Raw genomic sequence first — 14,711 nt, 5'->3', positions numbered from 1 at the left:
CGTTCTGGGCATGCGCTGTTGTTATCAGAGAACCGAGCCAGGAAAAAACCGAGCCGAACCCACCTCGGGAACTGGTCTGCAGTTAGCGCGGTCCGGTTATGTCTATCTCGGTTCAGTTCAGGTTGTTTCCGTTCACACACGACAAGTTATCTCAGTTACTGAGCTCGGACCGGTCTCGGCTCAGTTTTTTAAGGGTAGTGTAAACGGGGTATATGTCTCCCCGCCGCTGCATGTCTGGCGACACCATCACGCTGGGTTAGCATTGATGTCACCAGTGGGACCCAATTCAGGACAGTAAACAATGGGGAGCAACATGTAAGGAAGCCAGGGCATAGTAAACGTGCTTTAACGCTTTGCACTATTATCTATCTAAATCTCTCTTACTACTGCTGCAGCCTTTTTATCGAATGTAAACAAAGTTGTTTCGGTTTGTTAGATCAGACTCAATTGGCACAGTGTGTTGAGATCTGTAACACAAAATGGTACCACATAAATTAGCGAGTCAACCCGACTCTTGTGTTCCCACAGCATGCCAATCAGAGCCGAGGCGATTTTTAACCTGGGTCGCTTGCCGGGTCGTTTGACCCGGTTAGACCCTCGTCAGTGAGCTGTTTACACTGCCACTAAAAGCCAATTGTTCGTGGGTTTAAACAGGTTTTCCGCCAATGGGAAAGGGGTCTCTAAAGGACATCAAACTGAAACCCCAGAGCCTGCCATTTCCTCCAACACATGTAGAGATCAATGAACATGTTTCTGCAGTTAGGGCTGTGTTTTTCTTCTATAAGCACCTGTTCCCATCTAACCGAGATCTCACTGATTTAGCTTTATTATGATTTAGCTTTATTATGCCTGCATGGAGTCTGCACATAATTTATGTTCTTTACGCTCATGTTTGACTGAATACCTTTCTTTGAAAACACAGAACATCCCAGGAAACACTCTCAAGCTCCAGTAAGTAAAGCACCATGCGGATAAACACACACACTGAGTGCTCACCTGTAGACTATCCTCTCACGGTGCAGATCCTCAAGGCCACAGCAGATCTCAGCAGCGTAGAAAATGGCTCTTTGCTCGTCAAAGCCAGAATTTCCCATGTTATAAATGTGGAATTTCAAGTCACCACCATTCATTAAGGTTAAGACCAGGCACAGCGCATCCTTTGTCTCATAGGCGTAAGCTAGACTAACCTGAGGGAGAAAAAGAGGACACATTTACAGAGGTGGTAACAAACCTGGAGGAGAGACATGCTGGGAGGAAAAGAGGGGAGGGGTCAGAGGATAAGGGGAGTGAAGCGGTAGCCCACAGGGAGACTGGAGCCCAACTCTATCAAACTATTATAACCCCCCAAACGATCATCAGCTATCCCAAATGGATCGTCAGGAATGTACACAAAGAACCCAAAACAGAAATATGCCAGCAATGGAAAATCCATGCTGTTGCTCTCATCCCGTCATTAATCACCCCCCTACGCCGTGCGGATGTGCAGTTGTGTACAATGTTGCTGCCATCAGGAAGGATTCCCATCTGCTGCAGAGCATGTAGAAAGAAAAAAAAAAAACAGGAGGGAAGGAAAATGCTCCTGTGGGCCAAATGAGCAACAAACACCCGGAGTAAATATACGTTTTATCATTTAAACAAACACAAATATGCAAAGCACATCCAGGACTAGGAGTGTTTCATGGAAAGATAATCATAGTCTTGTTCCTTGGCATCAACTTGGCAGAAAAAAGGAGGTTAGATCTCTGTGACTACTGAAAAGATAAATCTGTAGGAGCAAAAATGAATCAGATCATATCTGACCTGCTTTAAGACCAGCACAGACATCCATAACAATCAACATAAAATTAAACAATTACTTTTACTGTATCAGTTCAAATAAAACTCTTATAAGCCTTCATTTCCTTAACCTTTCCGTTCTGCATTACAAGCGACTTTAATAAACACTAATATGGATATTGAAGGAAAGAGAAACTAATAAAAAAAAAAACTGCCCTACAGTGTGGTAGCTCTACCTCGCTTCGTCTGCAAGAGCCTTCAGAGCAGAGGCACCCCTTTGGCTCATTCCTCCCACACCAACACAACACGGATGGCTCAGTGCTTCAAACATGCAGCGAGCTAATGGTATGCATGGACTAATAGTATGCACCAATCGCAAAAAGGTAAAGAACAATACTGAGAGCCAGGAATGAGGACATGGAGAGAGCACTTGACTCTTCTCCTCGCTGCTGCTGTTTGGTCAGCGTTTCCAGGCAACAGTGCTGCTCTTGTAGGTAGAGAGGCACATGAAGAGTCATCCGTTCTGCCTGCAGCACTGACTACCAACACATAAGCATATATATATATATATATATATATATATATATATATATATATATATATATATATATATATATATATATATATATATATATATATATATATATATATATATATATATAAATATAAAACATGTGCCAATACCAGGTGACAGGAGCTGGGAGTCTGAGGTTCGGCAACATACCCACTCCAACCTCTATGTGCGTGTGAACATGCCTCTGCCGTGACTCACAGAAATCAAGGGCGCGCAGCATAACTCACGCTGCATCAGAAACTGACTAATCCAACACTATCCGGACACCGCCGCTAGCTTCAAGTAGAAAGCATGAGCAGGACTGTGGCTCAGCGCGGTCCAGGGTCCTATGAAGCTCATCGATATCTGGTCAGCACAGTCTACGGATTCATTCAGGAGGCTGTAAAAATCATCACAACAACCTTCATCCTTATCAAAAAAAAGCAATTCACACCCAAATCTTAAACTTTTCTAGTGAAAAAACAAAGCTAATTTCCACAAAATTTTGGCGCCATTGCTAAGCAAAGAGCACCACGCACTGACCTGAGAGTAGTGTGTTCCCCCAGCTGGTCTGGGATTTAAAGGAATTATAAATATGTCGAACTTCTAACATTCGTTGATTTATTTAAAGGAAGTAAATCGCAGCTGAAGTACACCCTCTTCTCCTGCACCGACGTATGTTTGTGTGAAAACTCAAAGCAGACGGAAAGAGAGACACACATTCCTGGTTTTATAGTTGAGCTTGAGAGCCGATATGGACAAGCTGCAGAACATTTTCAGCATTTCCATTTCTTCCTCTGGATTCACAGGAAAAGAACAAATAAAAGCCTGATGCTGGGAAACAATGTGCTTCTACACTTATGCCAAACAATTTGCACGTAACAATAATTTTTCTCTTGTTTTGAAGTCACTAAGCCTTAAAAATCTGAAAGCCAGAGTAGGCGAGAGGATATTTGCTTTAAATTCAGAAGTTTACGTATTTGGAAAGAAACGGCCAGCAACTTTCCTGACTTGGGTTAAATATATTTTCTTATACAAGCTTCCCTGGATAGTTCACTGTCACATTTGTAACTACCAGAAAACTTCAACAGGATGGAGATCAGGGATTTGTGATGCACGGTCAAAGGATCCCTATGTAACTTTCAGCCACTAGGGGCGTCAGACCTGTAACCTCCAGGTTAAGCACCCCTGAAAGCAACACTCAACTGCAGCAAAATCAAACAGCCTTCCTCCATGTTCTGGAATCTGATAGCAGAAGTCATTAGTTGCTTATAAAGAAAACAAAATATTCACTTCTAGGTTAGAGGTGAATGTTCTGGCAACTGGCAGCTCAGAGCAGCATGTCACTGCTGACTGTGGTCTGGGCACGTAACACAAGTCATTCTCTTAGTCGCAAACAGCAGCTCCATGTGAAGACTCTTCCCAGCAATCAGCTTTGGTGTGACTTGGCGCACATGAGGCTGAAACAAACCAAAATTATGGACACTTGGACAAAGAGCCGGTCTCCTGAACCATACGTTGGCTAAACAGTCCCATGCTGGTTCGACGTCCCTCAGGTACTGCTTTGAAAAACATCAACAAATCTACTTTTCAAAGGTTACATGTGTAAAGTGACTTATCAGAGGCTTCAAAGTTATAACCCTATAAGGTTCCCACATTGTTTAAAGGCAGAGGTGTTTGCATCCTCCAAACAAATAAAATAAAGCATGGGTTAAATATTGCACAATGTTTTTTCTCTTACAATGTTTACATTTGATCACTGCTGCACTTTAAGAAAATGGAAATGTCTTGAGAGCTGTACAAAACGAAATTTCGTTTTGTATGCACTGTATGTATACAAAACGACAACAAAAGTTGTCTAAGTCTAAAATAAAAATTTAAAGTATATAGTGTCTCTCTCATTCATTAGATGGTATATAAGTGACCTGTCTATGAGGTCCGTGCAACACAATTTCCTACTGACATACTGTAATTTGGTTCGTAAATGTCAGCACTATCAACAGATTGTGAAAAAAACTCCTGGAAAGAAATTACGGCATGAAGAGCCTTTGAAAGTTGTGAAAGCCTGCATTTTCTACTTCCTCATCTAGTGTGGTGTGACCAGCTTGCTGTTCGTCCTGAACAGGAAGGGAAAGTGGCACAAATTATAAATGTCGGTGCATCAAGCCTGACCAACCTAGAAATGAAAATATTTAGACTAAATTCCCATTGATTGGTAAAAATTCAATCTTTGTAGCACAGTGTTTCATGCTGCTAATTAAATGTGAGGACATCAGGACATGAAAGCCACCCGGACGTGCAGGAGAAAAATACAGACGCCACACAGCAGTTCATGGAAGCAGGCCAACTAGAAGGGTTCAATAAAGCTTTGTTGGTGGAAAAATAACTTTAAAAAACAAAACTTTCTGTTAATAAACTCCTGAGAAACCAACAAAGGAAGGAAGGTATTAAAAAATATAGCCCCACATTTAACAACAGTTAAATCAAAGCAAAGCAATCGGTGATGCTGCTGTTGGGTAGAAGTCTGTCTGGATGAGTATTGAAGGCCATGAATGGAAAAGTTGGCTAAAACATGGCCGCTCAGACTGCAGATGCTTTTAAAACTATAGAGATTTGCATTTTATTTGGTACCAAATATCGAAGTGGCTTAAATCAAAGATTGAATCAAAAGATTGGAAGTGGGCTGTTCCAATTGCCTAAAAAAAAAAGGTGGTGGACATGAGTCACATGTTGGGCACATAGATCAGATTTGGGTTACATTTGCCTGAAGTGGAAACATAGCCTTCTTCTTATTTAATGTCAAACACAGAGAAAACAAATGGTTTTAACTATCTGTTTACTTTTAACGTTTATAACACTAAACCCACAATAATACAAGTTTTCTCATTTCAAGCAAATACTAAAATGCAGTGACAGCATACTGCAAATTAATTGACATCTCTGATGTTTGCATCATTTTCCTCCAAGTAAAAGACTTACATTTAATGTTATTTAATGTATTGAAGCAACACAAGTGGTCCAAATATTTACCTTAAAAAGATAAAAGTCAATATTTTGAGGCAGAACTCCAGCTGCCGCTTCTAACTTAAGGTCAGCTACTGGAGGATTTGCAACCATCATTGAATTTAATTTGCAGGATCCTGCAGCCACAAACCGCTCACATGCATGCATGCAAAACAGATGCAATTGGGGAAAAGGTTGAATAAGAAAAAAAGGTCGTACTTACTACAAAACTACTGTTAACTTTTTCTAAAATGCGTTTTTCGTTTAGTGCCATTGCTTCACCTTTTCTTTTCTTCACACGTTTCTTTTCCAGCTTTTTACAGGCGTACATCTTACCGGTGGCACGTACTTGGCAGGCACAAACCTGGGGAAAACAAGCAGACTCGTGTCAATCATTTGTCTATAAAATGCACTGGTAGCTACAACACAATGTCCGATCTTACCTCGCCAAATCCACCTTTTCCTAATACTCTATAATGTCTGAAGGTATTTTTGGTTACAGGTTGTCTGCAGGAATAAAACAAAGCAAAAGGAAATGTTATAGCAGGAGAGAGGAAAAAAGGATTAATAAAACAGCTGATGTCACTCTGACAGACCATGTGATGTTGCAGACAGATTGATGGTCATTTATTATTAATCCAACCTGATGACTGCTGCTTCCATCCTGTTCTTTTTCTCTGACTATTATGCAAAGCATAAATTATTAACCTCTCACAGACGGACTGATTTGGAGCCCCACCTTCACTGCCGTTGCTACTTAAATGGCTCACTGATTCTCTTATCAGCCAGTTTTTAGGAGGAAGCCCCCAAAAACAGCCTAAATGATCTGTACATACAAGATCACGCTGGAAGCTCTGCAATTGCTGACTCTACTCACCTTTCCAACCATTTCCACTGCAGGAAGCGAGAAAAGTACATGGACTCCTGGTAGGAAGAAAATGGAGCTCCACTCAGATAATCACGAACTATTCTGGAGCGGAGGAAAGAAAACAAAGAGGTCTTAGGATTATTCTGGTGAGCAGGACTCCTCGCTGGGCTACGATGGGACAGAGCAAAGTCAAATCACCATCTACAGTCCAGCACAGGTTTAGGTTTATGCAGCCCTCTAATTTATTGTCCAGACTGGAAAAGATAGTTAAACAACATACATTTAGGCTTAAACCCTGCTTGCAATGATTTGGACTAAACACCTAGCATTCCTGCTCCAAGACGAAAGAAAATCAAAAGCTTTTCTGAATTTAAGCCTCAAACTAAAACCTAAAAGATTAAAACACAACCCTGCGCTTTGTTAGTGTTAAAGTAAATTGTATTACTTATAGCTCCTTTAAACCAACACCATTTGTTGGTACAATGTCAGCTACCTGCATACTTTAGAAATGACTTCGGCTTAAATCTGTCAGCTGCAACAATATAGTCCTTTCTCTGACTTTTACCGCTGTAGCACCGCCTTAATAAATAGTATAAAAAGGTAAAACTATGTTTAAGGAGGGAACTGATTTGTGGATGCAAAAGCATCACATTCTTCTTCTAACAAATAACTGCATCACAACAATGGAAGTATTTAATGTAGTCAAAATAAACAATATTATGACAAATAAAGGCATGCAGGTTAGTAATTCTGCTGAAATATCTGCAATTGGGTAAACTGAATACAATAATAACTAAACAAGAAATAAAAGTATAACAAAGTTGGAAATATTGTACTGTTTGTTAATTATACTTTGATATTTATGACAACTGAATATAATCTGGACAACACAGTGCAAGACCAATAAACACATAAGACACCTAAATGCCCCTACCATGCTTGTTTTGGAGCTTTAAGAAGCAGCAGGAGGGAACCAATGCTATCTCAACATAAAAACAATGTGCAGGATTTGAACCTGCAACCTCTCTGCCTGTAGTTCAGAATCAAAATCAAAACAACCTTTAATTTAACCTATATTATCTTAGGGGATTATATTTATAATAAAGCAAACAATTCATTTTCAGGTTACTTCCATACGTTTTCTTCAAACTGTTTTACTCAATAGATTTCTCTTATGCAACAACCAAATCTTGGATTAGCTCCAGTTTTACCCCGATTGTGTTATGTGACAAACTGCAGACATCTCATCAGTGACTGACAAGTCTCTGCAAGTAGAGAGAGCTGTAACTGTTGACAAAAAATAAAAAAAGCCCCCCCCCCAGCTACTCTCAGCCAGAAACTAAAGTCAGAGCAGATATCCGATCTCTACAACCCAAATGATGACGTGATGCTCATGTTCGACTCCAAGATTTTCCCCAAACCATCATTTTAAATACTTTAACACTAAGCGAGGGAAGTAAAGCTGCCTGTGGTCACTGCTAGCTGCTTCTACCAAAACTCCTCAGAGTTTCCACAAGGAAAGCCCCCCCACTGAGACAGAGAGGGAGAAAATATCCCATGGTATGTCTCCGTGCTCCTCTGTATACGAGCTGTCGAAGGAATTTCAAAAAAACAAATCTTTCAGGTTACAATCATGTATATCGTATTAGAGGCTCCCAGGAAGCAACCAGCACAGGGTTGTCCTGGTTTAACAGCATCATGGAGAGAAAAACAAAAGGAGGAAAATTGCACTGAAAGGCTGGATTTCCCATGTGCCATCATACGACAGCGTGTTGGAGTGCAGCAAGGAATATCCAGGAGTGAGTAAAACCTCTGACCAGACCGTTTCCTACAGGTTTTCAGCTGAGGCACAGCATCTGATTTAAAAAAAACTGAGGAAATCTAAACTGCGCAGTGGAAAAAGCAGACTGCCTGGGGGAAAATGTACTGCAGATCAAACTTAGGAAGATCTTTTGTTCTAAACGGGTTGTGCTAAGCTGCAACATGTGCCTGAGTGGTTTCATGTTTGCACATTCAGATGTAATCTGGGGAAGGGCAGCAGCATTCGGACCTCCTGAGGAAACCCCTCTTCTTATCCAACTACAGCTCCTCCCTGTGAAAGTTCTAAGCAGTAATTTCAAGTCTAGCCATAGATTCTTCATTCGATTTAGACGCCAAATTTGACAACAACACTTCTTAGAAATAAATATGCTTTGATCTGCACACTGCATCTGCAGGCTTTAGCCCCATTTACACTACCCTCTGAAAATCGATCCGTGGCGAACTTGGACCAGTTAGCTGTGCTGAGCTCGGTTTCTTATAATCATTTACACAATACGCTAGCATGGTTCCTCACCTCATAGTGACGATCTATGGTACTACTGCTCTCTAGAGGTAAACAAGCAAGTCAACATAGCGGAGAGCCAGGAGAAGAAGGCAGCCTTTGGTAGCCTTGTAAACTAGCCCAACCCGCCAGCGGCCAAAATCATTTTTGCCTCTATCTTTGGTCTAGCCTCGATCAATGCCCTAGGCCAGGGGTCTGCAACCTGCGGCTCCAGAGCCACATATGGCTCTTTGGACCCTCTCCAGCGTCTCTTTTAAAATGTATATAAAGAGCTAAATCATTTACTATAATATATACCGGTATCAATAGCTTTAGCTTTTTTTATTAGATGGAAAAGAAATGAGATTAAAAGAACCAGAAATATGTTTTAAGAGACATTTTTCTATGAATTAGCTTGAAAATGATATGTTTTAACACTAAAAATATATGAATTGATTGTTTGAGATGGCAACAACTAATTTCCTATACAAGATTTAAAAAAAAAAGGTTTTCTAGAAAAAGTCATGGTATATTTTGCGGCTCTAAACAACTTTTATTTGGTAGTACTCTGGGCAAAACGGCTCTTTGGATATGAAAGGTTGCAGACCCCTGCCCTAGGCCCTTAGCCTCGTGAGACCATCCTGATCTCGCGAGCTTTCAAGATTTCACTCGCTAATCAGTCTGGAGACTCTCCGTTGAAGAAAATTTGGAGCCGTTCACCAAACGAACGTCCAATCAGAGTTGGCTCAGGAGGGTTGAGGTGTGACGCAATGAGAAGCGCGACAGTTCAGTCTAAAGAACATGGCGGCTTCAGCCAATGAAACTAGCGTTAGCGTGGCTATCGAGCAAGTTTTATCGGAATAACAGAGTATTTCTTCACTGAAAGAAGAGCAAAACACTGCTCTGCAGGCTTTTCTCAGAGGAAAAGATGTTTTTGCTCTTCTCCCGACTGGTTTCAGCAAGAGTAGCCTGGCTGTTAGTACGTCATATGCTTCGTTGATCTGATTGGTTTATTTGGCCCGTCTATCACCAACATAGGCCAATCAGCTAACCAGTATTTTCGCCCCTTCCCAAAATTATTTCAATGGAGGGTTTCCAGATGGATATGGCAAATCCATCTGACGGAGTCAGGTTACCAGGCCCTTGCATGAGCGATGCAAACAGCAACTTTAAGGCAGAGCGTGCACAAGGAGAACCTTTAACTATGCAAAATTACTTCAATAAAAGCTGAGAACGAAGCAACAGGATTAAAATAATAGCCTAGTAAACTAGCTCCACCCGTCAGCACCAAAATCATTTTTGCCTGGGAGTGGTGTAGCCTCGATCAATGCCCCAGGCCCTAGAACTGGCAGGTCAATCACAACGCAGAGATGCGTTTTGAATTTCAGGATGCAAAGTGGGCGGGGTTTTGTGACGGCAAAGTTGCGCAATGCTGGAGAAAGCACAACAAGGAAGATGGCAACAACTATTGACCAGTTCTTGTTTGACTCAGCTTTGGAATCAGTTTTGGAAGGATTAGATTTGGGGTTTTCATTGAAACGTGAGAAGAAGAGGCTCTACACTCATGCATTTTTAAGAAGGACGTATTGCCGTTTTACCGTCAGGCTGTTTATTTACACTCCCCCACCAACTTTCTGTCATGTTTCCTACGTCACAGTCAGCTGCGCACATTGGTCAGAGCGCTGGCCAATAGGCACAGACATGGTTTGAAAAACAGCAGGTTGTTCCATCAACAATCATTTGATGTCTAAATCATCAGGGCCAGACTAAATTATACATTTAATCTGGTTTATCAGGCTAAGCCTTTAGTGAATTTTCTTGAGTCGGTTTTTGGGAAGTGGATACGACAAACGATAGTCTGATCAGGGGTTACAGACGCAGGAAATAATGACAGGAGTTGAGGTTCATCACACTGCTAAGCAGAATCATCACTGGAAATCATGTTGCACTGTAGGGAAGCTTGTATTTTTTTTATAAATGTCTGAAATTTCATGATTATGGAGGCTGACTGTAAGGAGATGACATGGTCTACTCATGTGCTCTTCATTATCTGGGAACTGAGCCAGAACTGAACCTCGCTATTGATGAACTAGTACCAGTTTAGCACGGTTCAGGTGTGCTTACCATTTACACTCAACAGTTATGTCAGTTACCATGCTTGGACCGATCTCAGCATGGTTTGAAAAGGGTAGTGTAAATGAGGCTATTGGGTCTCCACTTTGCTGGAAGGAGAACCTCCACCTCAGTCTCAAGTTTTTTAAGACCTCCAAAAGTTTTTTTCTCAACATTCAAGTCATCTGTCAAAAACCAACTATTTTCACATAAACCCCTGTTCAGCTTTCTTGCAGAAGAAAGTCATCCCCAAAGAATGATGCTGCCACCACTGCTTTAGACTGTTGGATACTGTAGCAGTATTTCATTCCTACTTTATCTTGCTGCCACCACTGTGTTTTAGCATAGAGATGCTGAACTAAGTGTGGTGAGTGAAATGTTTAGTCATAGTTTACTTGACAAACTACTTCTAAGGCCTTTGCTGTCGTCTTGTGACAAACAGGGATCCTTTTGGCTTTTCTCAGCGACCTCCGTTCCACTCATAGCTGTCCTTTAAACATCTGAGGCCATGAGTCTCTGGCTACGTCCACACTGCAGGCCTTGATGCTCAATTCTGATTTCCGTTTCTGTTCACATTCTCAAATATATGCGATTGCGACTTGTATGTGATCACCTGTGTGAACTGCAGTCATAGAGCGCAAGTGTCCTGCATGCGCAATAGAAGACGCGATGACGTCACAGGCCAGTGTGCTCTGTGTTTACAGAAATAAACATGGATTGTAGAGCCGGAGTGCATCTAGCGATCTTTCCCAACCATAAAAACACAATCTTTTCAAGATGGTTAAACATAAATACTGCTCTCCGCATCATCGTCCGCCATGGTTGTTGTTTTTCTTGCCGCTTCTTCATAACAAGACTCAGAATAGTGACCTTTGTTGAGTATTAATGGCGTTCAGTTTGGATGAATGCAATCTGGCCATTCAGACACAGATCGCATTTGAAAAGATCAGATACGTATCGGATTCAGGACCACATATCCAAGTGGCCTGGGTCATATTGGAAAAAATCAGATCTGTGTTGTTCAGACAGCCATGAAAAGATCAGATCCAGGTCGCATATGGGCCAAAAATCTGATTTGGGCCTCAGAAGCTCCTCCAGAGTTGCCATGGGCCTCCTGGCTGCTTTTTGTTCCCCCTTTAAACTCTGACAGTTTATCTTGTTCTAGTCTCCATATATTTTAAAATAAAGTCATAGTATTCCCATATGCAGATTATATGGGGAGCTTAGGATAATGCTTCAGAACCCAACTCTCTGTTAAACTTTTTGTTTTTCGTGATCCTGTTTGTTAAAAAACAATGTAAAAAAAATAAAACTCTAAGGCCTTCACTGAAATGCTGGAGTTATACCAATATGAGACTACTGATAGTTATAATTATAATGTGCACCACACATGAGGTTAGGTTATAAAATGTCTTCTTGAGAATATTGGCATGTGAGGAATTTTAAGAGGTATGAAGACTTTTAGAAAATCCTGTAGTTCTTTGTAGTTTTATATAAAGCAGCGTAGTTTATATAAAGCAACCATAAAGCATATTCTCACATATACAAAAAAAAAAAACACATATGACCTCTTTACAGGCTCACAATGAAGTAAACAAGATTTAAAATGACTCAGTCCTGAGAAGTTCCTCCGAAGTTTAAAAATCCAGAAGCAACAGCGTAACGGCTCCTCTCAGTCCTTTCTGACAGGTCCAAACCATTGGAGTTATTATTCTAGAAACTAAACTTCAACAAATTCCCCAGTTCCTTTTCAAACTGAGAACACATGCAGCTGTTGTCCAACTATGATCCCTGCTTTTCCTAAATTCCTCTTTGAAACCAGACGTTTTCCTGAGGATCTCAAGTGAGTCAGGAGCAAAGCCCAAACTTCCAGAGTCTTCACGCGCAGCAAACCATGCCTTTAAAAAACAATAATACGTACCTCAGCCAAACATTCCTGCAGTCTTAAAATAGTCTTGATCAACAACTTTAAGTATTTTGAATATTTCTTTTTTTTTATCAGTTTCTTTATTTTGCTCGTTTCCTCTCTAGTCTTTAAGCCTTGCTGTAAAACGAGCTCTAAGAAATCATTCTAAAGCCACTTTATGAGATCATAAGAACCTCTGACAGCAAGTGAACAATCCAAGTAGATATATAACAGGGTAATGTCCCGGTACAGTAGCACCTACTTTACTGAACCCTTATAAAAACATGGAAGTATGTTTCCAGGAAACAAGCTGGAAGAGAGTAAACGTCTGCTGGCTCGATGATATCAACAACATATTTTGGCTTTCAGAGCAGGGGCTAGCTGCTTTGATCAAACAATTGGTCGAAACTGTCTCTAAAGTCCATGTGTCAGCACTCCACCTGTAATCGAATTATCTATAGAAACAGTGCATGAGTAAAAGGAGGTCAGAGTTAGATTCCAGGATTTCCAGTCTGATTTTATCAACCTTTGTAGCTTATATGAGCCTCATTTCGACGCATTCATGTAGAGGATAAGCTCTACACATGTGGGGCTGATAAACGGGTCTGTCAGCAATGCTTTACTTTACTTTGGGTTGCTGTTGCAGCGGCATCGTTGGACAACTAGAAAAATATGCAATGAACAAGTAAATTCGGCTAAATAAAACTGATGATTCTTACCAACTCCTGATGCATAACCAAATGTCAGGATTGGGTGTTACCTTTCAAATATCTGCATATATTTATCCTAATGTCTCTGTTTGAACTATATGACCTGCTCTTGTAAGTATGTAGCCTCAATGTTTTACATTTTCTGTTTGTTTTATATATTTTTTTTATAATTGTTGGCATTATACACTTTGCCCAGGGACAACAGTTGAAAACAAGCTTCTTATAATACTGACACATTTAAAGAAATGTTCATAAATGTGTAGCGTTCCTGACATATAAACCAATTTGATCAGATAACTATGACACCACTGTAGGTAAATGCAGAATGGGAAAAATGAACCTCCCCAACTATGTGCCATTTTATGGCAGTTTATTTCACAAAATAAAATACAACAAAGTTTGTAATTGCAAAATAAATAAATGTGAGAAATTCAGTTTATAAAATCACATGCTGATATGCTCTATAAGCATCCGATTCAAAGGAAGGAATCTGAGACCTGCAGTTTCCAGAGCCAGACTTCTGCCAGTCTATTCATGCAAACCAGATACCTTCACCTCCAACTTAGCTGCTCTCAGCTTCTTCTGAGTGTGTTCGGGAATAAATGCAGCAAATCACATATAGAGCAATGATGTTCTCCAAATCTTTTATCACTACTAGGTACATGTTACAACCTATTTGCCATATTTTCCATTTACCATGAAGGTTTGGTGTTTTACATTAGTTTTATGTGTAACACAAATAGCCAGCATTATATGTGTGTATCCAGTGAAAAAGAGCCAGTCTGTTTGCTTCCTCCGCCTCTCAGTGGAGGAAGTTCAAACACCTGCATCAGCGTACGTGTTTGTCAACCTGCGTGTATGAGGAAGACTGAGGTGCTTGTTGTTTTTGTGCCAGCCGTCCGGATGCTTTCTCTGGCCACCGCTCCGTTGTGAGTGCATGCTGATGACCATTACATAACCCCAGGTGTCAGCTGTCCCATCGTTACCAGAGACAAGACGGTTCCATCAGCACCATAGAGGATCTTCAAGGAGCTGCTGGCATGAGTAATCTATACTGTTTCTGCTGCTGTGTGAAAGTCAGATCAGAGCTGGGAGTAAAGCATTAGGTTTCAAGACCTACTTGGTGCAGTCGTTGAAGAGCTCCTTACAGGGAGTCTGCTCCAGGCTCTCTCGGCACCGGGCGATGACGTCCTGGGGAATGTCTGGCAGGTGGGCCGCCGACTGGAGGGTTAAAGAGACAAAGAACAGAAGACAGGGAAGAGAGACACACATAAATATAGAAGGGCTTAATATACTCAACACATCGGCAACAAGGAACACATGGAAACCACTGGCCTGGTTATCTTTCCCTGACCTTTGTAAAGGAGGTAGGAAGGAAGGAACGAACAAAGGAAGGAAAGAAGGAAGGAAAGAGGAAATAACGAAGGAAGGATATAACAAAGGAAGGAAATAACGAAGGAAGGAAGGAAATAACGAAGGAA

At 41.0% G+C, this 14,711-nt stretch overlaps 1 protein-coding gene across 3 annotated transcripts in view; it reads right to left on the bottom strand.

The window, feature by feature from the left end:
* grk4 (G protein-coupled receptor kinase 4) overlaps window positions 1-14,711 on the bottom strand; it is a 65,860-nt gene that overhangs the window by 10,183 nt on the left and 40,966 nt on the right. For all 3 annotated transcript variants that reach the window (XM_015389007.1, XM_015389010.1, XM_015389008.1), the window contains exons 5-9: window positions 14,351-14,451; window positions 6,210-6,302; window positions 5,776-5,839; window positions 5,556-5,696; window positions 997-1,187 (exon numbers count right to left, since the gene is read on the bottom strand). In XM_015389007.1, coding sequence (XP_015244493.1) covers window positions 997-1,187; window positions 5,556-5,696; window positions 5,776-5,839; window positions 6,210-6,302; window positions 14,351-14,451 — 590 coding nt within the window. The remainder of the gene's footprint in view (window positions 1-996; window positions 1,188-5,555; window positions 5,697-5,775; window positions 5,840-6,209; window positions 6,303-14,350; window positions 14,452-14,711) is intronic.

This window comes from Cyprinodon variegatus, unplaced genomic scaffold (genome assembly GCF_000732505.1).
Source record: "Cyprinodon variegatus isolate N-32 unplaced genomic scaffold, C_variegatus-1.0 Scaffold445, whole genome shotgun sequence".
NCBI lineage: Eukaryota > Metazoa > Chordata > Actinopteri > Cyprinodontiformes > Cyprinodontidae > Cyprinodon > Cyprinodon variegatus.
The sequence above is the reverse complement of the archived record's forward strand: the minus strand, read 5'-3'. Positions and strand labels throughout refer to the sequence as shown.